Source organism: Phalacrocorax aristotelis, chromosome 18 (assembly GCF_949628215.1).
Source record: "Phalacrocorax aristotelis chromosome 18, bGulAri2.1, whole genome shotgun sequence".
NCBI classification, from domain to species: domain Eukaryota; kingdom Metazoa; phylum Chordata; class Aves; order Suliformes; family Phalacrocoracidae; genus Phalacrocorax; species Phalacrocorax aristotelis.
This window is the reverse complement of record NC_134293.1, coordinates 2218831-2245701: the sequence shown is the minus strand read 5'-3', so window position 1 is coordinate 2245701 and position 26871 is coordinate 2218831. Positions and strand designations below refer to the sequence as shown.

The window sequence follows — 26871 nt, the reverse complement described above, 5'->3', positions numbered from 1 at the left end:
TTTTACAGCATTTATTTCCACACATTAACAGATGTTCATTAACTAACCCCCCTGCAAGGCTGGTATGGGGAAGTAAGCAAGTAATAACCTCCACATTTTATAATGAGAGAATTAAGAGCTCAGTTAACTCTCCCTAGAGAGCTCGAGGCGACAGAGCTGAGTCAGGGGCAGAGCCTGGAATGGAGCATGTGAGCTCCCGCTCGCAGCACGGCCGCAGCCCAGCACTGCATCACCCACACTCGCTCCAGGAATACATTTTAGTGCCTGGGGCAAATAACAATCCATTTTTCAGCAGACCTCTTACAGGTGCTCTGCAGAGCCTCATATATTCCTGGGTACTTGGATTGAGCAGAACACAGTAACAGTTGCAAATTATCCACCATTACACCATCATCACTGGAGCTGCTTGAAAGTACCCTCCAAAACCTGCCTGTGGTCAAAGCACTGACCCCTGCATCATCTAATTGTACCCTGGACTGTGTTGGTATGACGCAGCCCTGGACGATTGTTTCTAGCAATATTCTTGGCCGCTTTTTCTTATGCACTGGGTACTTAGGAGTAGTCTGCATAAACTCCTGCCTTGCCCTAAAATATGGCACTCTTCAGTAAAACCTTGTTATTCCCAGTAAGAGGTGGTATGGATTTCTTTTGTCTGCTAAGATGAAAAGTTCACTGTAACAAGAATGGTCCCTGCAGATGCAGCACTAAAAAGCAGGTAAGCCTTGATATCAGAACTCCCTTTGACAGCTAGGGGTTCATCCACATTTATACCTACATCCAAATATAAATGTTTCATCAAATACATTGAAAGGAAATTTGTTAGGTCTGGCTAAAAATCTAAGCATTGAAAAAGTTTGAATATAATCAGTGACTCAAGCCTCCTTTTTGCAGAAACAGGATCATTGCAACAAACTGTTCTCTGCCCTGTACTGGTAAGACCAGCTGAATTCTCTGATATTCATGGGTGAGCTCTGCATGTAGTACTCCCATTCAAGCCTCAACCTATCAGCACAAATTCTGCAAACCCCTTACCTCTCTTCCCCACAGATCAAACCCCTGTCTGCCAACGTTTTATCTCACAATATCATACAATGTCTTTTGCAAGGTAAATGATAAACCAGATTTGGCAGCCCATCATGTGGCTACTTACAAGAATAAGAGAAATGCTGAATATTTGGCTTATGAAACAGTAATACAGGAAGAAAATATTTATAACAATGCTACTGTTTAAATAAGAGAGACCATAATTTATTACAGATGTGACCCCTGCTTCCAAGACAAAGGGTTTAATTCTTGCTGAAGCTATGTAATGACATGAAGTAGAATGGATTTAATGAAGAATACATCCAACTTAATTGTGACTTGCCCTCTTTTATCCCCTGCCATTTTGTACCCCAAAATAAGCACAAATTTTGCTTTTTTCAAGCATTGCTTGCCAGACTTTCCAGTGCTCAGAACACTTAAAAACTGATTTACAGGAAAACATTCATCCTTCATCTGTCAGACTGAACACTTACACACTTAACAAAATTCAGTTAAATATTAACTATTAAAGAAGAGAAAATAGCACATAACTCAGACCAGATTTGTTAAGCTTACAGTCACAAAAACCATTAAGAATGTAGAATGTACGTGCATGGAGGGAAGGCTACGTAATGAATGGAATTATTTCAATGCAAACAGTAATTGCAGAGAAATAGCTGCAACACTGAAATGAGAGGGTATGGAAATTACTGTACAAGGAGCATGCAGATACAATGAGACAGTTAATATGTGACTTCTTAGAAGAGAGGGCATGACTTGGCATGGAACTGTAATCAAAGTGCTTTCATTTAATGCTTCAGTTGGTACAGAAGGATCAGATATCAAAATATTCATCCCAAATCCCATTTCATTTCTAAGACACTATTTCTGTTTCACGCACTGCAGTAAAAATATTTTTTTCTTTTTCACCAAAACTGACTGAAGAAGCTACAGGAGGCAAGAGATGCTCAATGATGTCCAGCAAAGCATTAATTTCCCTTGTTCTTGATTTCTCGTGCAATAAAACTAAGACTATGGGCCATAAAACACCACCCACATTTGCAAAATTTAGTGTACATTAGGAAAATGGTGAATATGTGACAAATGACAACAAACGCTTCCTCTTTGCTTCATCAGGTTCTGTTTTCTCCTTTTTAAAAGTCGATGTTGCATCATCAAAACAGTAACGTTGCCTACAGATTTTCTAAAGTGCTCGAAATTGACTTCAGTATCTCCACCAAGAGCAACAGTAAACTCCATGAGCAAACTAGTAAAACGCATCCCACTACTTTGACATCATTTTGAGTATCTGTTACACTGTTTTACTCATTTACATTAAACGTACTCCCAACCTACCAACTGTCCCTTTAAGGAATTTATTCTTTTTAATAGTTTGCTCTAATCTAAGTACCGCATCCACCAACTTCTGGCTCAGGTTTACACTGGAACTGAGAAACTTTGTAATTTCATGTATGCTGACTGAACGAAGGCCAAAGGCAGTAAAACCATTTAGCTTTCACATGGACTCAAAAGAAGAAAGGCTTCCTTGGCAATATAATTACAGAGCACAGATCTTCTAAAAGGAAATGAACTACAGGGATTTATATGATTAGACTTTTTTTCCCCTTTCCTTTTTAATGATAGCTCGGGCTCTCCTTCACTCACACATTCCAGTCTAACAGCATATAATAAGGAAATTCTTAGCAGGCAGGCTCTGGGACTGTTACAGAGATGTGTTTCAGTGGGACACTGTTATGGGGTAGAATGCATCAATGATTTTTTCACGAGGCCCACCATCCTTCTTTTACCTACCTGCAGCCCTACCACCTTCCTGACACTGATTAAAGTAGTTAGGAGTGCCTGTAGTCCCTCACTAGTGCTTTCTTTTTCTGGCATGTTAGAGAGATTATGGCCGAGCACATACTGAGCTGTTTGGCATCTTTGTGTGGTTCTATCCAGTCTGGGTTTGAGTATCTGATCCATCTTGGGTTTTGCTGCTGAGGAGACCTTCAGCTGTATCAAGAGCTTGTTTGCACAGAGAACTGAGGTTCTGTTCCATCACATCACCTTTCCAACATCCAGACACAGCTGGAGTAGGGACCTGTGAGCCATTTCATGCTGCCATATTCAAATGCTGGCACCACTCTGGGTTGTTGCAGTCAATACTCAAGGGCAGTACTAGTTTACTTAGTTGTCTTGGTAACATTGTGGTTGACCCGGGTTGACCAGAACAGTGTGACTTTATCATCATAAGCAGAAGGAAACAATTGCAACAAGCGGCGGAGCTCATTAATGTAGGTTCCTTCACTACACAGACTTTCTCAGACTTGTGTGCCTCACGTTTGGCCTGCCTAAGCATTCCAGCAGTTCTGACTGCGTAGATACCAAGTAACTTACAGCCATTTGTCATGTACCGTGGGTCTGTATATACTTATTAACCTATGCACTCCCTGTGGTTCACAAGAAGCAGCCAGGTTATAAACACCTATTTACACTGTGTAGGATCCCTACTGACAGTCTGTTAGGTACAAGGTATAATGTAAGTGCATGTTTTCACTATTAAGTGTGTTTAAACCTGTTTACCTTAAAGCCTGTCCTTCTCTCTCTCCGTACAATAATGCAGCTGCAGAGATCAGCTGAGACACTAAAACAAATGGTCCCCTGATGTAATCGTAAGGGAGCTGGAGGAAGGGCATTTTCAGCAAGAACCTTGACAGCAGAATCTGCTTCTGTATAACTCTGACTTGTTCTCCTAGGAGAAGCAGTATGTTTTGCAAAAGATTTGTATTTAAACGTGCGGCTGTCAGTCCTAAGTGTTGCTCCTTGTCCTTACAATAATTACACTGAGTACTCAGCGGAGATGTTTTCTAAACTGAAATAAATAGAATCAGTGCAGACTTGAGCTAACTGCACTATCACACTGCATGAATAAAACACACCGATGGATACCCTTGGCTAGTATTCAGCAGGGATTTGGTCATTGCTATTGCTATGCAAACTGCATTTTAAATGGTGTGCTAGCAGTTTAAAAATCCCATTTCTGTCTAACTTTTATCTCCTATTGTTACCAGTAACTCCTAGGATTGCTCACATAGAAACAGTTGCATGTTTACCTCTGTCACACAGCACAAAGGAAGAAAAAGAAACATTTCAGAAAATAGATATGTACAGCTGTAAAACCATAACACTGGAGAGGGATCGAGGGAATAGACATTATGTAAAAATTACTCAACATGGTTTTACAGGTTAACTTCAAATCACCTGCATTTCTTGTATGTATTTCTCCAACACCAGTCTTTTTTGGTGCTGCCTGATGAACCGCTACAGTAAAACAGACTCCTGGACGTTCATTTGGTTTTGCAGTTTATATACCTTTAGAGGATCTCAGAAAATGACTGCCAAATTTCTAAATATGGTCACTTCCTTTATCATCCCAAACAGACAAAGGTTGTTTCAGTCCACTGCTAAGGCACTGAAGCTTGTACAGGTCTCATCTGATTAGAGAGATGCCTGTAACGCCCTGAGGCTGTAGAGACTGTCAACACAGCTGTCCCTGTGTGCTAAGACAAACGTCCTGCTGGGCAATCGCTGAATCAAAACAGAACATGTCTTCTGAAACGGATTAGGGGTAAGGAAAAGGACTGTAAATAGGCCAGGCAGCCAGGAAAGTTTATAATGTATTATTAAAGGAGTTTCTATTGAGCTGTTAGAAAGTACCTTGACCCTGGTGCTGTTTTGCAAGTCTAAGTATTCTTAAGTATGTTATTTCTCTTGTGACCTGTTGCTAGCAGAAGCATATCTAAATTAACATCATCAGAGCCTGTCTTGCCTTAGACGCACAAGACCACACAGAATACGTAAAAAGCTCGCAGAAAAGGGAGATGCGGAGGTCTGCACGCTAATGGCATAATTAGATCTTGCAAGAAAAGCAGTCTTGCTGCATCAGCACAGACCGGCTCTCACCCTCATCCCTCCAGCTGAGAGGCAGGGCTCATTCATCTGGGCACAGGGCTGTGCCAATGCCGCAGTACCGCTCTGGGAACCCTCACGAGTTACCCCTGCATGGCAATATCCCTGCACAGTACCGCACACACGCCTCTTTCTCATCGGGGAGAACAACCCTTTCAGAACTTCTTGCTGTCTCAGCTGAACAAGAGATGAATAGAGAACTCTTTAATAAAAATGTGGCACTCTCAAATCTTTAGTTGAAAGATCTCAAAGCCTTTTCTAAGCATGTGACCCAGCAGCCGCCTTGTCCTCCCTTTGAGGTATAACAGACATCATGGACAGAGTTCTGTGGGGATAATGTGACATGGAGAGGACAGAAAATCCTGGCACCGCTGCAGTCAGTGGCAAAAATTCTGTTCCTTACTGGAGCTCTGCTTCGGAACTTGTCTCTCCTGACACACTCAGCAGCAGAAGCAAACTGGAGCAATCCTGTCTCCCAGTCTTTGTAACCACTGAAAAAGACAGTCTCCTGAATTTAAATCCTGAGGATTAAACATTCCCAAATTACTGTTAGTGCAGATCACTTTAAGGCCAAACTAGTCTGGGCTACATTGTTTAAACATTAAGTTCTGCAGGTTTACTTCTCTAATATATCTTTTTTTTTCTTTTTAATTAATTTCCTGGTCACCTTTGGCTTAGAAAATGATGGATTCAATAGATATCTACTCCGACATCTGGGCTTTCTTTAAACAAAGTCACAGAAATGATGAATCTTCTTCTACATAATACTTTATTGCTTCCTATGTCCATGCTTTTGGTGTTTTAATCATAACTAGAGGCTCACACACTCACATCTCAGCATGTACAGTACACTGGATAAGCCAAGAAAACATTTTAAGTTGAAGGCTTGCCCAGACATCTAATATCTTATCATAAAAATCTGGAATTGTCTTTAGCTTTGAGTCACTGATAAAAAATTTACTTCACGGAACATTTGAAGAGGGAGAAAAAAAAACCCCACCAACACAGCCACGTAAATCAGGATCTCTAAAAGCACTGTCAGGGAGCATTTTTCTTCCTACGCCTTGTCTCTCTCAATTAGGCTGCTCAAATGGTCAGTGATTGTTTCTGACGTTACAACAACGATTGTCGTACAGGCAAACTCAAACAAGGAGGGGGTGAGGGCCCAAGGCAGCAATGACCCCTGGCGAGGATGCGCTCCCTCTCACTTGCAAGGAAATACACAGATGCTGGGACCAATATAGCAGTACATGAACAGCAAAATCCCTACCTACCTCTGCCTGCAGTGCAGGACAGGTTGAGTTCAACCCACCCCTTTAAAATAAGTGATTTAGTTATTTCTAAAACAACTCTGCAGCCTAAGCAGAGTATTTAATTTTTACAGTTTATTGTGTTAACAAGCAGGGAGTGATGTATTTTTTCCCCCACTAAATGAATTTTTCTTCATGGTTTGTGCAATTTTGAGTTGACATGGAAGCTGGAGCGCAGAGCCATTAAAACAATATTTTATAGTTGTTTTCTGACAACTGGGTAAATTATATTAGAATTTCCAGATATGTACAGAAAAGCTCGCCAAAACATAGTATTGAAAACTAACAGATCTAGTAAACAAAGACAATATTAACTGTAGTTAAGGAGATAAAGCAGTTGGGTTCGGATCACATGTGCTTGTCAGGCTTCTAAAAAATTAGTAAAACTGACTTTCACATCTATTTCTATTCACAGACCACAAGATGAAAAAAGCTTTCCTCCCTCAGTTTTGAGTGAGCTTCTCAACTCTGAATTACCTAGTTTCTGAATTAGGTAAGATAAGACAACTAAAATTGAGTTGTTGGTCACTCTAAAAAAGCCTAGTGCTTAGTCAGAGACCTCTGTCAGTTGAGTGGTTTTACTTTCCCTTAAACATTGGCAGGAAAAAGCATACTGCCTGCCGCTAACTTCATGTCAGTTATCGTATTAGAGTACCTGAAGCTTAGTTCTTAGTACAGATGATCATAAATGCACATTAAATCCCAATGTTTTATTTTAAACCATTTAATGTAACATAATAAAATATTAACAATTGCAATAAATTTTTACCCATCCTGCTCCAGTGGCTTTTGGGAAAATCGGGCTTGCCAGCTAATTAATTCTTACAACTGATTGCAGTGATCACCATTGTTATAGATTTTTAAAGCCAGCAGGGACCACTGTGGTCATTCCTCTCGTATGACATGCTACGTAATAGCTCAACAAACCTGATCCAACAAATCTCTTCCGCAAGCTGATCCTCCTGTTCCACTATCAAGTCATCTCATGGATGACGCAAACAGCTCAAGCACCTTAAACATCCATTATTAGGCCTGTTTTCCATACCTTTTGTCATTCCAGTGACTGTTTCCCAGGTATTTTCTAAATGTCAACATCCTTTTGGAAATGTAGACTTTATACCAAGATACTGACCTAGAACAAGAGACCCCCAAGCAATATGTGAAGGGGCAATAACATCTCCTTACTCCTATCTGTTATTCCCTTGCTCATGTAGTCCCATTCACATTCTGCGTGACAGCTAGGGCATGAGGAGCTGGTGCTTAACTGCCTTCTGCAGTTGTGCCCTAGGAGCATCTTAGAGTCACTTCACACAGTCGGCTTGGAAGCATGCCCAAGAGTTTCATCTGGGGATGCTTTCAATGACTAATTTTTAACAAAGGAGGACTGACTTTGCATTTGCTGTAAGTGGCTATACACGTTTGTCCTATAGCCACTTTCCCATAATAGTTTTTGCTATTTGTAATTCACCAGGTTGCTAATAGGTTCCCACTTTCAAAAACTGGGAAATACATACGCACAGGTGAAGAGGCTTGTTCAAGTGACACAGTGCAGTATTCATTGAGCTAGGCTTGGCTTAAAACAAAGGAATCTTGGCTCTCCTTTCCAAGTTCAGGTTACTGAATACACTGCCTCAAGCCAATGAGTGTGTAATAATCACTTCAAGTCCTTCACCTCTTTAAGTACAGGTGAAGAAGAGGAAACAAACATGCACAAAGATGCAGCATCAGCAAATTGGGCTTGTACCTGCTGCAGCCACGATGTTCATTTTACTGGTACGATAAAGAACTGATACCTTTGTGTGTGCCCTCAGGTTCTGCTGAGAGGGCAAAAAGAGACATTGGCCATTACCTTTCCACTACTGAACACAAGCATGTGAACTCACTCATCTGGATTCAGTATTTGCCCTTGAACTAGTGTGGGCTGCATTTGGCGCTCTGCTTTTAGATCAATATATAACCCAGGCGTAATCTTATCTGGCAGGAACAGGGATATTGGGGGAGGGGGAGGAACACAGCCTCCAGAGGTGAGGAGAGCAGCTCTTCTAAATGTTAATAGGTTAAGAATAGAAAGGTCAAATGCTTGCCTTATCAGAAGGCCCCACTGCAAACAGGCACCAAGCTGCAGCAATCAGAGCACAAGCTAGGTATAAATGTCAGGAGTTAGTTACTGTAGCTGTAAACACCAAAAGCAGAATGGCAGAACTGGGAAACCTCCCCGAACACTTCTGGTTAATACAGGTCACTGGGAAAGTCCAGCCGCCAAGACGGGCTGGAGACTACTTGAGTATTATAGCTGCTGTGGAGCCAGAGACTACTTGTGAGCTGCGTGAAGGCCCCAGCAAGGGTACTGTGAAAGGCTACTGCAAGAGTCAAGAGAATGAGCTGCTGTAGGAGGGGGTGTTGAACACGATGTATATCAAACACCCTGTGCGACGCCAGGACTGCTCCTGCAAGAGTGTATCCCTGCTCCTGGCATAAAGATATATGAGGATGGAGACAAAAAGTCCTTCCTTACCTCCTTGTAGATACCAAGAGCACCAAATGTAGCAGAAGGTGTATGAGGACTCTGTACAGAGAGTCTTCAACTCTTCTTTACAGTACCTCTTTGAGCATAATGCATAAAGGATCTGGATGGAATTAGAGACGAGGCAGCACAGGAAAAAAAAAAAAAATCCCTTAAATACTAATACATTTTTAGCCCTGTTCTAATTAATCTTATTGGCATCCAAGCAAAGAGGCCAAACATTGTATCACACTGGACAGTAATCTTGCAGATACAGGCAATCAATCTGAAGCAACAACAAAGTGTGTAGAGTTACTCCGTCGTGAGTAACGTTGCATGGGACCTATGTCTACAGTTTACCAGTGCTTTCAGTCTGGCACCTTTTGCCTGCAAGAAGTTGTCAATAAAATTAATCAACCAACCGACTGCCATTCTCAGAAAAGATTGGCAGTGAGCAGCCGCGTTTGCGAAGTCTGCTGTTCCCTCTCTCCTAGTACAGGGGCTGCCCCAGGAGATGGCTACCTGGCTTTGGGAAACACAAACAGGATACCCGACTGGCACAGCTCCCTCCTTGCTGCAGAACAAAAAGCACCATTCTTGTCAGCCTGTTCCCAGCTGTAAACAACTATCAATGGATAGGGTTAATTACCAGTTAAAACACTCAGAAGAAATAACAACTACAAATAAAGCAAGACTAAATATATTTTATCCCATAAAAGGGATAAACAGGGTTTGTGCTCATAGCTCAGAGATCATATTCTAACCATTAACTAGCTACTTTAATTGGTAAAGATAGGGTTACATTTAAAAACAAACAAGAAATGCACCCATATGAAGCCATTGCTCTCTGAAAGACAATTTTAGTTTAGTGCCTTCGTGTTTGTTCCACAAAGTGACTGCTCTGCAGTTAACTGGACTGGTCTCTAACCCCAGCCATAGGGGAGAACATCATAACCTACTTAAGTTTGCAGGCTGCATCCTTTATGCAGCAGAGCTCCCAAATGGGCACAAATGGCTTATTTCATACGCCAGCATTACTCAGCATCTGTTTATCCCAGAGTCTTCTGCAAGCATCTGTTCATTTGCTGACATACACGCATGGCTCTTCTGCATTACCAACCCCATTTTCAGTCTAGAAACTCTCGAGTTCATTTATTTGAAAGAGCACAAATATACGGCAGAAGACATTTTTCATACACATGGCTTTACTGAGTGCTATTAAGCGTTGCTGTTTCAACCCAGAAGCTACCATAGTTTCAGTGACAGCTCTGCTATGCTAATGATTTGCCCTGTTTTCTGGACTATTTGGGGGAAGAAAAAGCCTTTATAAAAATTTAGGATTTTACCCTTTTTATTCACAGCAAGAATGACCAAATTTATTTATCCTAGGAGTCACATCCCAAGAGCTTCACCTGGCTGACAGCGTCAAGAGATATAATATACATTCTGGAGAGCCACTACATGGAAGAGTGAGAGTCTTTTCCATCTCTCATTTCTTGAGCTAAGAGTTTAATTCAACTTAGTTCAATTTAGGGAGTAAGGAATTCAACCCAAGTCTGCCAGCAACAGAGTGACATTTTCTGAGTTGCTACGAATTTGAATGAAATAATTCGTAATCCCTGAATGAAGCTATGGAGATTCTCCTACAACCCCTTGTGTTTTTGTTGTGCAGAAGGCAATTTTCAAAATGCTGCCTCAGCTCGGATGTTTATTGTTTGTATGTGTCTGCCTCCTACAAGTCCTCTCTATGCCTCTCATTCTGACATGCGCTGTCGTTTTCTTGGCGCTGTCACAGATGCCAACAGTGCAAGAGCACAAGGGTAGTACAAAAATACCAACTTCCTACATCCCTGTTTAACATGTTCATTTTTGAAAGTATGATTATATAAGCACATTTATTGCAGCTGAGACTGTTTAAAGATTCAAAGGCATTGGTCAACTAAAATGTACAGCCTAACACAACATTAAAAGCAAGTTCAGGAAACACTGTGTGCAATTTTCTGACCTGTATTATTTCTATGCTGTCATCATTCTGAGGCATTCGATATCCTGCTTTTTGGTTTAAACCCTAGAATGGCATTTGAATTTTTACCATAATAAACTTTCTTGACAGACTTTGCATTTTCGTTATCCTGTCCATATAAGCCACAAGGATATTTTTCCTCCCTAAATGTCCAATCTGCAGGGAATGGTTGTGAAACTCCATTATTTCCAGGAATTGCTGGCAACCTACTGCTGTCTGTTCTTCTCAGTATTGCCTGTATTTTCCTTGTTCAGCTTTAAAAGCCAAACTTGGTTTGCAAAAATGTCTGGGTTTCTTGATGCCACAACTGAATAAAGACTAGAACAGGACAGAATTAGATGGTTTTATTATGCTGAAGAGCCATTAGCTCACATTAAAGTCTATAAAACAACAAGAGTATAAAACTGGAAATAGATGCTCAGCCTTAAATCCTATTACTCAGAAATTTTCCTAGTCGTTACCAATAGCCTTTCTAGGCTCTATCACCCTTACCTGATCCCTGCAATCAAAACAAAGTAGATGGGGTTTTTAAAGTTATAAGTACTTGGATTTTCATTATTCAGTAAAGTCAAAATAATCTATAAAGAAAGGCAGCCTGAATTCTCCAACATGCGTGACATCTGCCACAATTTGGCCTTCAACAGGCAGAGGAGAGGAATACAGACATCTATTCTCAGTTGTCCAGGAAAAGAGTACACTCCAGGGTATATGGTCAAGCAAGCTGGAAGATGTGAAAGAGATGCTGGATTACTCAAACCTTTTATCAGTCTTGATGGTCCAAAAGTTGTAATGGAAAACTCCCTGTCTAAAGGTTATCTGCAGAACCAAACTGTGATCTCAGCCACACATGGCAGTAGCTTCAGAGAAAGCAAGGGAATTATTCCAAATTTACTTTGGCAGGACCAAGATCAGAATCTGACCACATCCAAACAAAAACCAAACAATGCTACAGGCTATAAGAACAATCATCAGTAGATGGGGTGTGAAAACAATGAATATCTCTCTGATTCTGATGCACTTCAGTGACTGAAAAGACTCCAGCCCTATTGTTCCTCCTCTCCAAAATATCTTGGACTTCATTCCGTGTTCCTGAGGCACTCCTGACAGACAGCTCTAAAAACTTATCTAACAAACTCACAACTGCCCGAGCTTCTTCAGCTAAATATTCTCTTGCATTCAATGTGGGAAAGCCATAATGTATGGAGCGATGTCTGAGGCCTGCTTTCTGGGAAGAGGAAATCAACCATACACAATGTCAACCAAGTTCATTCCTAAATGCAAACCACATTGGGCTGTTGAGCACGATAATAAAAACCTGCTGACCTAGTTTCCTGCAGAACAAAATCCTCTGTCTTCCCTCCTCCCATGCCAAACCTAAATCAGATCTCCTTCTTTGGAGAAAGAAATTAACCCTTTGACTAGCAAGGAAAACTTTAATAATGATCCTTAACACACAGCGTTTCACACCATGAGAACAGTCTGTAAACAGTAACTGGTCCATCACCACAGCTCTGCAAAAAGGCAGGATTATTAGAGGATGAATGTAAAACACAGAGAAGGTCAGAGACCTTAGCAGAGTTCAGCGAAGAACATAAAATTTCTCTTCCTTCAAAAGAATTTTGAAGTGTGAAGCTCCATACTCTAACTAGTTTGCTCGGTAACCTTCTCCATTTGCTCCATGCAAATATAAAACCTTTATTCATGATGTGGCAAAAAAAATAACAGCACAGCTCAGCTTTTTGAAAAACTGCGTCTAACCACTCAAGAAAGGACTATTGTTCTTCCCAAATTTTGCAATGTCAACTTGCAAGTCCATTTCTGGTAGATGAAGGCTGATTGTATTTGCTCCAACTGTTTGGTGAAAGCATACACTTTTAATGGCTTCATTTCCTCAGTGATGCAATGTTTCATTTGAAGGGATGCCTGGGGGAACTTCAGAATGGACACAGAATGTAAAAATAACAGGGCATGTCACAACAAACTCAGCCAAGAAAATACAAATGGGAATTCTCTTGCTGTAAAATGCTTCAAAAGGCGGCCCTGGATCATGCTGCTGCAGAGCAGCACCCCACTGCAGTCAGCCAGGAGTATTTGGGGAGCCTCAGACTCCAGACTGCTGAGAACACCTTTGCTGGTCCACGCTCATACTGTCAATGGGAGGAACTTTCAATCATCTGTCAAGTAGGGTTTTATTAATGGGAAAAGTGGAGATAACAAATGCTGCGCCTAGCCACCGCATACTAACGGCTTTACAAGCAGCCTTTTACAATGAGGTGGCTGAAGTGCGACCTGCGTGAGAAATTGCTAATGGAGCCCTGTGCTGCAGCCGGAGCTTTCACCATCGTTACAAGAAAAAAGACCCCGCAGTAAGTACAGTTTCACCACGCATTGCTCCCTTATGAGCTGAGATAGCTTTGCCTACATCCAGGCAGTACCCCAGGACCTGAAACCTCCACATCACCACATGCTCCACTGGCATCTGTCTCACAAGGTGCAGCACCGAAGTTCCTGAGAAGCTACCAAAGACAAACCTCTGTATGGCAAAGTTTGAGAGCCTCTGCTACAAAAAGCAGCCTAGTTTACTAACATACCATTGGAGAAAAGACTGAAACAGGAAAGTGATAACTAACAGGCATGCTAGCAGTACTGTTTTACCTGTGAACAAGTTACTGTCTCATTCGCTCTGTCAATCTGCAGTAAGAGAGTACAGGCTTACAGAGCAAAGGTAGCGCTTAACATAATGTACCCTTCAGGGAGTTTGAAAGTGAATGACAAAGAAGCTGGATTAGATAGCTCTGCAAAGGTTGTCATAATTATCCCTGTTCTCTGGATGCTGCATCTTCACAGGTAAACTCCATAAAAGTTTCTTCTCCGACTTTGATATGAGGAAGACAAAAATTCTGAGTTCTCACAGACTTATTACTAGCATTGGTCAGAGTTAGAAATGTGATGATGGAAAAAAGGCATCTTTCATCATATCTGGTCCCTGAGGGGTTATGAGTTGTATATGCTTATTTTATTGACATAACCAAGTTTTAACTTCTATTGTCTTGCAAGCGAAGAGCAGGCTGAATTCAATTCTGGCTCACACATCATCTGCAACTCTAGCCAAATCCCAGCCACACAACTTTTATTACTGGGAGGATGTCAGAGGCAAAAGACACAGCTGGATATTTAGATCCCAGACTGAGTTTTGCTGTGCTGGCAGTTAAACAAACCAGCTTTTGATTTGTATGTAAACAGAGCCAATCTGAACTGGAAGGTCATTAAGAGAAAACACATTTTACACAACATCCATTGTACAGTTGCTTTTCCAACTTTCCCCATACTAACATTTTTTTTAAACAAGACACTGTCTTCTCTGGTTGACTGCTTCAATGACAATTTCTGGTCCTGCTGAAGTCAATGGCCAACCCCCACTGGTTTTGATGGGACCAGAAGGTGGCTCTGAGGAAAGAAATTAAGATGTCCAGGATTCTACAGCTCCAGTTCTACCACCTATGTGGAAGAAGTGGGTCAATGTAGACCCAAAACATATGTTGTATAAAAACACAGAATTTGTAAGGCCATACCCTCACAAAAATTTCACTGAGCCTTTACAGTGTCTGCAGTCCAAGCATTGCTACTCCTATGAAAAATAAAATACTTTGATCAACATGAAAGTAACTAATCTCCTTTTATTACTCAGGAGTGATGTCCACAAAGCAAATCTTTTTTTTTTCCTATCCTGATACTGTCTTTTTACATAAAAAAAACCAGAAAAGTCCCCCGTGAATGCCCTGCAATTATTTTTAGGGGGAGGTGAAATTCTTGGGAATTTCCATCACCCCACTGTCCTGTCCCAAAGGCTCCAAGGACACCCTATTTCTGCAGCTCATCAATTCGACCCTTTTAGTCTGCCCTAGAAGGGGATGCTTCCCGCTCAGCCCTCAGGCACTGTATGCACTGCTTCCTAGGTTCCCTTACTAGCTGCCAGCAGAGGAGATGCCTTCTGACTTCAATGGGAATTTTGAAAATGAACTCAAGAAATTAGAATTATATTGCTGGCATTCAGCAAGACAGCGTATCATGGCATTTAAAGGGATCCAACAGCCTTTGACACTATGCCTTGTAATTGGAAACATTGTCCTTAATGAGCCTAATAAAAGCCTTGCTCCCAAGGCTCAGATATTGATTAGTCCATAAATTTTCTAGTGACTGGCTGAACTAGCAAAGTTAGATGAAGGGAACAGGAATAAACCCACAATTGGTTTTAATGTTGTGAGGCCTCTGGACACACTGAAACTTCTCATCTCCCAGGGACTGAGGCAACTTGGGGGAAGTTACTGCAATTACCTCAAAGTAAAGTGAGAGTACAGATACACACTACCTGAAGGAGCTACCTAGCACACCTAGGATCCTGACTGTTAGGAAAACCAGGAATTGATGTAACTGTATTTCTCTAGACTGAAACCCAAAGGGGAGTTTGACCAAGAGAGGCTGTAAATCCCCTCCCTCTGTTTTCCAGTAATTACCTGACATGCAGAAAATGCAAGTCCATTGCAGATGCAACTGGATGATGTTTCCAAACCATGTCATACCCTTAGATCTTTACAGCTTTAACTGAGGCATTCAACATTTTGTACTTTAGCTACAATTAAAATAAGATTATGAGAACACACAAAGAAACCACACAGTTCTTGTGGACAAGGCGTTAACGCCCAATCCATTATTGTGAGAAGGCTTCTAAGAGTGTTCCCAGTAGAAATAGGAATATATTTTCCCTGAGTAAGCTGGGAGGAATGCAGAGATTCAAAAGCTTAAGCTGAATCCATGCTAGATTTTTTCCCTGTTTGTTCTCCCTCTTTGAGTAACGTACTGTGACTATTTGGTATAACTGTTACTCTTTAAAGAAAAGAGTTAACCATTTTCTCTTCTCTGATAAAAGACCCCAGTCTGCCTCTAACTGACAGCAAGGCATTTGCAGCTACGGGTTAAAATGAGTGACGAGATGTTGCTGGACTATTGAAGCGGGGAACCTTCCAGGGTCAAAGGGGAAACGCCTGTCATTCTCCATTAGTTCCTCAGAGTGTCTGTTGGCAAAACACACTGTATTGTTCCACTGCATAACTGGTAAAATAAATAGGTTGTTATAGCGTGTCATGTTTAAAAGAGGACTCTTCAGTATAACTGTTGAAAACAGCTTTAATCTAATGACCATACCTTTCTATGTTGGTAGCTTATCATCATTATCAGGAAGCTTATTATCATCATGAATAAAGTCCACCCAAAATATTTTCATATGAAACTCTGAATTTTATAGTGGAAACCAGCAAACCCAAAGACACTTCCTTCTGCATGGGACACAAGTGGTCTAGTTCCATAATCACTCCAGTCAGCATATCTGTGTTACCAGGAGACGGCAAAGCTGGGACATCCACCACCCACAAATCAGGATGGGTCATGGAAGCTTGCTTTGCTTTAAAGACGATGCCTGTCTTTCACATATGTGGAGGACTTTTAAAAGCCATTAACAAAAGAATAGTTCAAACCTTCAGAAATGCCTTTTACTAAGAAAGAACAAAAATATGTGACTTCTAGCGGATTTCCCTGTTCTAGTGCGTTTCCCTGCCTTCAACCCTAGCCAGTTTTCCCAGACTCCTGTCACACAGCTATTATGCACACCCTTATTTCTTTTCTTCCTACCAGCTTACCAGTGCTGATGGTTTTTAAGTTCAATCAAACTTGCACCAGCTCTAGGGGATGGCTGAGATCCCTATTCTCATATTTCATGTTTCTAGAGCAGCGTTTCATGTTTTTTATTCTGCTAAAATACTTTTGAGCATTAAAAGTATAAATCTCAGTGCTTAGTATTTTGATTCGATTTCCATAAAGACATTTTGTCCTTTAGCAGTACTCCTTCACTTCCCCCTGCATTTATTCAGAGCCCTTGTCTTCTCTGGCCAGACTCTTGCTCTTAATCAAACCCTGCTGTGACTTCACTGATGCAGTTTGACAGGTCTCTGTTGACATCTGAAGGAGAATCCTTGAATGTTTTGAAATGGACCATTGCTCATTGCTCTGCAGAGGTAATCTGGGGGACATGCCCCTTTAACACTGAAAGGATCGTTTTTCCTTTCACCACACACCCTTCCCCCTTTTTGTACAGCAAGGAAGTTAATTATGCTAGAAAGCTGAGAAAAGACCTGCTTCACAGAAGCCCCAGGGAAGCAAAAGGGCAGATTTCCTTATTGAGGAAAATATCTAACTTAGGACAAAACAGCTAAACGTAACTTACTGCAGTACAAGCCTTTGTTTCAGAAAGCAGCTTCCCTGGAGGGCAGAGAGACATCTCAATCCCCGGAAGAATTTCCTCTGAAATTATTGCATAGAGCAACACATAAAAGCAGAAGCTGGAAGGCAGACTTTGATATAAGCCTTTTTATAAAGTGTTCTGATGTCTGAAAGTATCAGCATGAGCTGCATGTGGTAAGCATTTTGGAAAAGTGATCTGTTTATTTAGAAATGTAAATAAGAAGAGGTGGCCAAATATTTTATTGTCTTCTCAGAAATAAAACAATTTAAATTTCAAGAATTATACTATACAGGAGTGAAATTTGGCTACAGCGATTATATAAACATCAAGACACCCACCTGACTGACAAAGGCTTCAACCCTTCTTGTAATGGCAAAGGGTGTTAGAGTTCAGGATGATTAAGAGTATGTCTGACTGATTCAAAAGGTGTAGGTTGATTTCCCTGTAATACTCACTGAATGCACGACTGATTTACATCTAAGATTTTCCGGTCCCACAGATGCCATTCTTAATTAAAGAAAATTCTGCAAGAAGTAAGGACCTTTACAGTGTTGCTGGAATAAGTAAGTTGAAGTGAATCCCATCACTCACTACTGAAATATGCAGCTCTTCTAGACTAAAGCATGGCAGCAATTTTAATCAGCACATAGATCAGCTCTTTAGAATTAGCAATAAAATAAAATGTCAAACTATAAATCCATGAGGAACTTAGGGAGACAAAATGTAACAAATTACCACAATTATTTCAGCAGAATTAAAACTATTAAATACTGATATATATATTATATATATATAAGTATTATATAATAACTATATTCAGATACTATATTTGGTATCTTAAATACCAAATATTAGAACAGGGAAAGAAGAAACATTGGGCGATAATATCCCCTTTCTGATCAGAAACACATAGGTAAGATAAAGACATCTTAAAAAAATCCTATTCAGCAAGATGACACAAGTTTGCAAATGAGTGAGTCAGAAACAGGTATGAAATCACTGCCAGCTTTGCCACCAGCCTCTGCTGAGGCCAGGATTTTATCTCTGCACTACCTCCTGGTGCCCTCAGTTTTCAGCTTTCACACTCTTAGCGCCCTGCATTCGAATCAATAAAGCCATCAACGAACCACCTAGATACAGTAAAACCGAACTGGATCTATGGGATGTACTTCTTAATGGTACATACGTTTCTAAATTCTAATAAAAAGATTCAAATTCCCAGTTACATATTCCATTCTCTGAAGGATCTGAGTGTTTTTATACCTTTCTGATCATCACAATCAGACACACACACTATTTATTTAAGGATATATTTTTCCCATGACCTTATCGACTCACTCCTCTGACATGGGGAGCTCGCGGAAGGAAGTTTGTTAGAAGTTAAACACAGGGAAGTGCCATAAAGCCTATTTACCTTGTAGGGGGAAAACCCAAGCCCAACAGCCAACAATTATTATATGAAAAAGAAACAAACAAACAAAAAGAATTTGAGCCTCTCTGCAGCCTCGTAAAAAACTTACAGATAGCCTGTGCTTCTGCATGGGCAGATGTCCTCTCTCCTGTGCATTTTCTAATCAGCACCCTTTTGGACTTTAGTGAAACCATAATAATAAGAAAGCAAATGGAGTGAAATTTCCATGGAAACTTGGAAACAGATGTAACATTTTTTGCACTAAGCCTTTGTACTGTGAATGGAAAATTTTCTAGTGTACACAAATCTCGACTATTATTTTTCTTTGCAATGCAAACTTGGGCCAAATATTTTCTGTCATATTAAAGATGCAAATAGTTTTACTTTCTGTCCAGTACAACCGTGCACAAAAGCTTCAGAAGCTGCAGTAAAATGCCTGATATTTATCTTTCCATGAACTCAAACCAGATATTAGAAAAAAAGAATAATCTGGGCTTCGTTTTCGCTTGTTCTCTTCAGAAAGCAAAAACAACTTAGAAAACATCTCCTGTTTATGTGTAATGTTACAGGCTAGTGGACAGCCAGAGCACTGGCAGATGCGCCCAGCGTTAATGGGAGCTTAACTTACTCTTAATATCACATCAATTAAATACTAACTCCTGGTTTTCCATATACCACGAGAAAGAGCTTTCTAGCTCAGGAGCATGTATTCACAGATTAATTACCTACAGATAGCTTTCTCGGCTGTAAGTAAATTCCCAACAAAGCACACTTAAAAGTCCAAAGCCATGGCAATAACTTGTGACCTGATAACTGTTTTTGGAGACTAGAGCACCTTCATCTCACTGTGTCCTCAAGGCCAGACAGAGCAACAACCAAGAGAACGCGTAGCAGTTCCACATCAAAGAACAGCAACCAACACAGCTCTTACGTGAACGTTTTTTCTCTTCACACTGCTACTGAAGCATTCTTTTCTGCATATTCTAAAAAGAAGGGAAGATAAACTGTCTCCATGTGTTACGAAAATGCAGGAATCGCCTTTCACTTGCTTACAAGTTCTCCTGCTAAGCTGAACCTTGTCTTTGCCACAAATCTCAAGTGGAAATTGGTTACTCAGACTTGTTCTTCTGAAGATGGAGGCAGTTCTGCCCTTCTCTGCAAGTACTCATATCCTTTCAGCATATCGTTTGCCCATACGTTACTAGAGCAATTTAAGCTAAACCTGGCAGCAAAGTCTAACATGTGCCTAAAGAACAACAGAACTTTTGGTGAAAATGGATGTCTCTCTCTGTTTGCAGTGCCGCCAAATGCTTTATAAATTAGACCCTTCTGCCACCACAGAAATGTCCAGCATCTGATTTACCTACTATTTTAGACTTATTGTTGTAGCAGATTTGTCAGTTGAGTTAGCCTGTGTTTGCATTAAAGGTATCTATACCACTCATATTTTAACTATGCTTGTTTTCTCTTCACTGCAGATCTGTAGAACTTTACCAGTCCTTGTGAACATTAAGCTGTATCATGGCACAGCAGAGAAAAATTATCTCTCATCTTTACAGCCACAAAAAGCCCATTGTTGCAGCATGTAAGATGGTAAAAATTACCAAAAGCACAGAGTTTACATTACCATTTACATCATTAATGAAGTGACTTTTATCTTACATGAGTTTCAGACCCCACCCTCTTGCTGCTCCTCCCTCACCCATCAGCAGGGAATAATTGTGACAGCACAGAAATGAACTTTGAACAACACAAGTCCTAGTTCTGAGCTGGGCTGCTCCAAGTATCAAGCCTAGTGTGGGAATGGTAACAAAAGAGGACTGTAAATTTTTCTTTCTTAAAAGCAGCTGTTCGGTTGGTGCAGTGTTGGAGCTGTGATAATTACATGACAGCTCAGGGGACACCTCTGCAAATCTGGTGCCCAACATGTACTTTTCACAAGTAGGAAGAGTCCAGTGCTCCAATTGAAAATAGTCTGGAAAAGGCTGCCTGCATGTCTATCTGCTCACCTACGGTAACTGGGTGCTGCATGGTAACGCCTGCTCCTTTCCACCCCTGGACATGCCCTCTACAGCAAACAACTTCTCTGTGGGAGATTCCTGTGGACCTCCAATCTCTAGGGCTGAAATGTGGGTACAGTTTGGGACCATGTTCGTGCAGATTTGAGTTGTCTTTAACTGAGGTAACAAACACAGTAACAACATCAAACACCCACTGAAGAATCAGTGCAAAGCAGTTGCCTGATAGAGACTGAACTAGTCTTGCCCTAGGAATCCTGGCTGAACTTGAGAGAGTCATTGTTTAAGGCAAGGAACTGCTTAATAAGGCATTGGTCTTTAACACAGATCTCATCACAGGCTGACTGACTGAAGCTTTTTCTTTACAAGTTCACACACAATTCAAAATGTCACGTTGATTTTATACCTGCCTGGTCAAACCAGATTACAAAGCAAGTCAATCACCTTGCTTTTCAGATGTATTTCCCCTTTTACATCTTGAAAATTTGACTCACTCATAGATCATGCAGAGAAAGAGGAAGCAGCATGACTCAGCTCCACACTACAATGGCTGGAGCAGATCCAGACCTAGCAATCCTTTGGGGTTTCCTTACCAAAATACAAGTCTGCAGCTTGGATAATGTAAAGCATCCAGTGTTTGTATAAGAAATGTTAGATGGGCAGCATGCCAGCTGCAGTCCTTAAGCAATGTGCTAGTGCTTTACGCTGATGGAAAATTATCTTCTCAAGAGTTAGGAAGGGAACAAAAAAAGCCAAAGGGCTCTGATCTTAAACAGTGCCTACGGAAGACAAAATGCTAAAGAGGAACAGCCTCCTGAACCGTATTCTGTAGGCAAGATTTTACATGGAAATCTAGCGGTAGATAATTTATTTATTTAGCAAGTTTCATATCATGCCACACTGACAAGTATTTCTATATAGTCTATAAATTACAGAAGTCATAACTGAGGCATAGGAAAGCTACTGACCTTAAGGAATCCACGACTTTCAATAAATTTCAAGAAGCCTGAGTCCCAGTGCTTTGTCTAAACCACTGGAAACCAGTAATCTAATAATTAGCTATTCTAAAGATTCAGTGTCATCCAGAAATTACTCCTGATCCCCTACCATTTTGCTAACACCTGATCCACAGATGTTTTCATAAAGAGCATCCACATGGCGAGTTATTGCAGAGTAAATAATGCACTGTAAACACACTTAACTTCACTGTGTAAACAAGCTCTGAGCAAAATTCAGCAAGAACTTCAGTTCACTCCCTAAATGCACAACAAAGTTAGACGATTTGATGGTTATCTCATAGCAATCTAACCTCAGAGATGAAGACCTCAAATCTAAACCTGTTTCTTAGAACAATATTGCACATTCTGGTCTGTGCCCATAAGCTCAGGGCAATGGGATGGATCTGTCTTTTCAGGCGCTGCATTCACTGAGGGAAATAATGTATCGTCATAATTTACACAAATATATGTAATACTAGTAATGAAAGCAACAAAGAGGCACGACCCAAGCTATTTCTCTGAAACGGCCTTCACCTTCCTACAGAGCAACCCAAAGTATTACTTGCAAAAAGCTCTCCTCTGGTCTGCATGCTTCGGGGGATGACCGAGCAGTCCGGGAAGCTTGCATCACATACTAACCAACCTCACATTGCGTTAGAGGATGAAAGGCCAGCAGGCTTCTGGGCTCTGCATAAATTTCAAAAGATGGGTCACTGAGCAGACTTTACGCTTAGCAAATCTTAGCAGCTTTTTTCCTTATCCCTCCCCAGAATGTTTTGGGCATTGGCGTATGATTGTACTACAAAACTTGAAGTTATCCAAAACCAGTTCATGAGAAGTGAACGGAAACATCTTTTTTCATTCCAAAGGAAAAACAACTCCTATGCTGTTTTCCTAAGCAAGCTGAAAACTTGGAGAGAAACCTAAAGCTAAAAAAAGCAAAGAACTCAAGAAGATTCATATTCTGGACTGTGGTTTCTGTTGCCTTAGCTTAAGGGAAAATATGTTCATGGGAAAAGGGCCTGCCTGGAGCCAGTTTTTTTTCAACTCTGACTTTTGTACTTGGCGTGGCTTGAAATCATTATGTTGCTATTAAAGTTATTTCTTCATAAACAAAAATACTCTTTATGGATTGTATGATAGTTGTTTACAATTGAAACAGCCACTTGTACTGCGTTTCCTAGCAATCGGTATCTAGTTCAGCTCGTATCAACCCCAGATAGACAGTGATTGGGCAATTTAAGAGGCCTTTACAATGTTAGTTCTGAGTTTCACTGATTCGAAGTGTTAAATCACCTTCCCAGAAGAGAGTTCCTGAACTGATCACAAAACAAAGAATTGTCAGTTTTATCACCTGCCTTTGTATCTATGCATGACTAAAGAAAACAACATCACACCTTAGAAAAACAGAAATCTTGCATGGCTTAATTTGTAAGAATCTTACTGTCATGTTATTATGGACTGTCTTTAATACTGCAGTTCACTGTTGCCTTTACCCAGGACAAACCAGATCATCGATATAACAGAATTCCACACTAACCCTGGGAAGAGTAGCCTACAGACAAACCTGCAATTCAGAGAATTCGCAATTGTATAATGCTGCAACAAGTGTACCAGAATGTGATCAGGCTGCCCAAACGCACTGTGCCAGACTCCAACAAGGACGGTTATCATTATCCTAAACACTGTATCAACAGAGTGTAACCTAGGGATTGTGATCCCCATTTTACACTTGAATTGTCTTCTGCATTAATTAGATTTACATTAAGAGTTAACAAAAATATCTAATAAGGGCTTTTCTTCAGATTACTCAAAACTTTTCAGAATGACACAGTATGCTTTCACTGAACTTTAAAATGAACTTCATCCCCTATTTAAAAACCACAATGAAATTATGCTATAAATGAAAACCAGTTACCTGTGATCAATGACTGTTATGTTGGAAGCAGGAACCCCCAGAAGAAAACAGCTCTGTTCCAGTTCTTTCTTACGAGTCTCTCCTTGATTGTAATAATTTCCTGAAAATAGCAAACACAGAAACACTGTCTAACTTAGTTTAGGTTAGCTTGGAATTAATTCCCCTTTTCTTTCTCAAAGCATTAAGCCTCACACATTAAATAAAAGGGCATCACTTGAGGAACAGATACATTGCAGGGGACAAACTCCACAGCTTCTACCTGAGCTCAGGGTAAAATGCTGAGGCAAAGTTCTGCCCACCTTGCCTACATTCCTCACGTTTATGCACTGAGTGTGGCTTGCAGCCGTTCATGAGCTTATTTGGTGGGACATCAGAAATTGCCGTGTCTAATCACGCATGGCCCAAACAGTCCGGTATCCCTCATCCTAAGAGTGGCCAAAGTTATATGTTTCTGCCAAAGACACAGGAGATCATCCAAATAACCATCTGGAATAACCTGCTTGGGAAACTGCTTCCAACCACCCATTTGATTAGCAAATGTTTTATGCCTTGAAACATCACGATTTCTAGCTTTCCTGAGGTTTTTTTTGGGGCTTTTTGGGGTTTTTTTGGTCCATGCCTAATCCACTTCTGAACATTGTTGGATTTTTAGCAAGATTTAATATGTTTTTCGTTGAATTCCATAGGTTGACCATGCTTTGCGGGGGAAAAAAGGGAGTATTCTAATACACGTACACACGGACTAACTGCTTACACGTTTACTGAATGGAAGTCACCGTTATACTACAGAACAATTGAGCAAGATCTTCTCATAAACACAGGAGAAACCGCCTTTGCAGTGAGGCGACTAAAAGTTGTTACCACTGGCAAACTTCCAGGTTGTCTCTGTGAAAGAGGTTAGTGCGATCTTAGTCCCACTTTTTTAAAACAAGTATTCACAACACGTCAGTAATGATTAATCTCCTTAGGAAGGGCCAAAGGGTCACTCCTCCTTCACTATTAGACACGCTGCTGTGAACTCCCTCCTGTACTCTTGACAGCACAGGCCCACAGAGCCAAGCTGAACAGCAAGTCCAGTGTACTTGGAACAGAATTGTTGAGATAACACACGGAGAGCCTGTCCCACGGTGTTCCTCAAGTGACTGAAGCTTATACTATATTCTGGCCCACTTCTAATGAGCAGTAATTGTCATATAACACCAGGACACTGCAATGGAATACAGTGATGGAACTAAAAGGATTTGAAGAAATGAGGAATTCCATCATGACAATCTGTGGTTTGAGACAGATTTCTCAGAAGTCTGCATCACTCTCAAGGTAATTCAGGCAGAAACTAACACGGCAAGATTGCAGAGAACTTATAGAACCAAAAGAAGAGAGAAAACCTAATTTAGATAAGGCATTTGGGAAGAGTTATAACAGACTGAGACCAAAAGCTAGCAGAGAAACCAAATCCATTATCTTAAAACACTGCCTTCCCCTTCACTGAATTATTTTCTTCTCATCTTGCCGTGATATTCCCTGATTTTTTTCTTGGTATCAGCCATGCAAAGCCCATTCCAGAGCGGCGATGGTCCCTTCCAGAATGTCGCCCTGTGCAGGGCAGTACTTGCAACCCAATTCTAACTTTCAAGCAATAAAATGAAAAAAAACCACAAAAAAACAGCTGAGTATTAACCTATGGTTCAAGTCTGTAGTCAGCTGTCTTGAATTACACTGGAACTTTTTATTGTTGTGGGTGTGAGTCATCTAAATCTAGAATTTCTCTTGAGCAGTGTTGCAATCTGAGCCATCACTAACAAGCCTCGTAAAATTTTCAAAGGGGAAAGAGTAGAAAAAAAACCCACAACCTCTTCTTGCAGACTGTGAGTGAATGGTTTTAGAGGACTATGACAATGATTATCTGTGGGTTTGCCGAGGAACACGTCAGCGTGGTAGCCTGCAGCTTGGATTGTAAATTCTAGCTTCAGCAAAACGAATTTAAGTGTGCACCTTCACTGGATGGATTACATGAGCGCAGCAGGACTTAGACTGATTTTTTTGCAAGGCCATTAACGACACAAGTGTTTTAAGATAACGTATCTTTTGCTGCAATGCAGTTTAATAGCTGACTGCAGGTGATGTTTTACCCAGATAGTACCACTGTTCTCAAAACACCTAACTTCTACTGAACGGATCCATGTTCCACAGCTTGAGAAATGTGTCAGGACATCAGGAATATATAAATGCTAACAAGAACAAATGGGCAGCTACTGAGAGCAAAAACAGCTGAATAGCTGATGCTGCTGGACCTTATCCATTAAGCACTCACAACAGCGAATCAGCTACTACAGAGAGCAAAGCACGTTTATACTGAGTTATTATTTCAGCTGAAGATTATTCGGTGTGGAAAAGACTGTTTTGGGTTGGTTTTCTTTTTCACAGTGCTGTAATTCTAATTCATTTCTAAGTCATTTTGATTGATATCTGAAAACTGCAAGTACAACAGTTTTTAAGTAATGATTTTATCTCAGTATTACAATTTGCAGAGTCTTTGATCAACTCACTTGTCATCATCAATCACACAAACAATGAGAGGACGAACCATTGGAATTGCCCAAAAGACTAATAAGAGGCACAGAAAAATCTATTAGCTCAGAGAATGCACTCTCCTATACGGGCTGCTAGTTCTGTTACAAAGACAGGCAAGAGACTATGTAGAAGGCAGTGTCAAACACACTGAATGTTTTATGTCACTGAATTGGGGGTAAAGAAAAAAGACAATTTAACAAACTTAACAGAAACACAACACTTCTTTGGAAAGTTCTTTAATAGCAGGAGCATATTAGTTGCCAAAACTGAAACGGCAGAGTTGCACTTCAGTAATCTCTCCGTAGCCAGGAAAAAGCCAAACAGCATCCACAGATCTTTGTCCCTCAGCAAAGACAACTGAAAGCTCTGCACTAAATCTTGAATGGGAGGTACAGAGTGATCAGTACAGCGCCATTACACCTCCGGACTTCAGCAATAACTTAATCCCTGTCTTCTCACCTAGATGGCCTGTTATGACAGAAGGCTTTGAAAACAAAGGACAGAAAAGTTGGCACTGAGCTAGCTGGAGCTTTGCAAACCACAGAAGGCCCTTTTCCCAAATGTAAGCAGCTGCCAGTGTAAGGTGGAAATGTTTGTACCCTAAGATAGTCCTCTCAACAAGCATAAAAGAATGGGTTCTGGTATAGCAGTATGGTCTGAAAGATCAGTTAAAATGAGTTTGTTTCTTACACACAAAAAACTGAACAATGTAATAACTGATGAGGTATCAGTTCTGCAGGGGAAAGATAAGTCTGGATCACAAGAACACAAGACAAAGAGCGTCACATGCTGTAAAAATCCTTGTCCTGAGAAACAGCAGAGCCTGTAATAA

The 26871-nt window shown here is 40.7% G+C and overlaps 1 protein-coding gene across 3 annotated transcripts in view; it reads right to left on the bottom strand.

Annotated features, from left to right (window-relative positions):
• The window catches only part of PIGL (phosphatidylinositol glycan anchor biosynthesis class L), a 62751-nt gene that overhangs the window by 34432 nt on the left and 1448 nt on the right, over window positions 1-26871 (bottom strand). For all 3 annotated transcript variants that reach the window (XM_075113626.1, XM_075113627.1, XM_075113628.1), the window contains exon 2: window positions 23469-23568. In XM_075113626.1, coding sequence (XP_074969727.1) covers window positions 23469-23568 — 100 coding nt within the window. The remainder of the gene's footprint in view (window positions 1-23468; window positions 23569-26871) is intronic.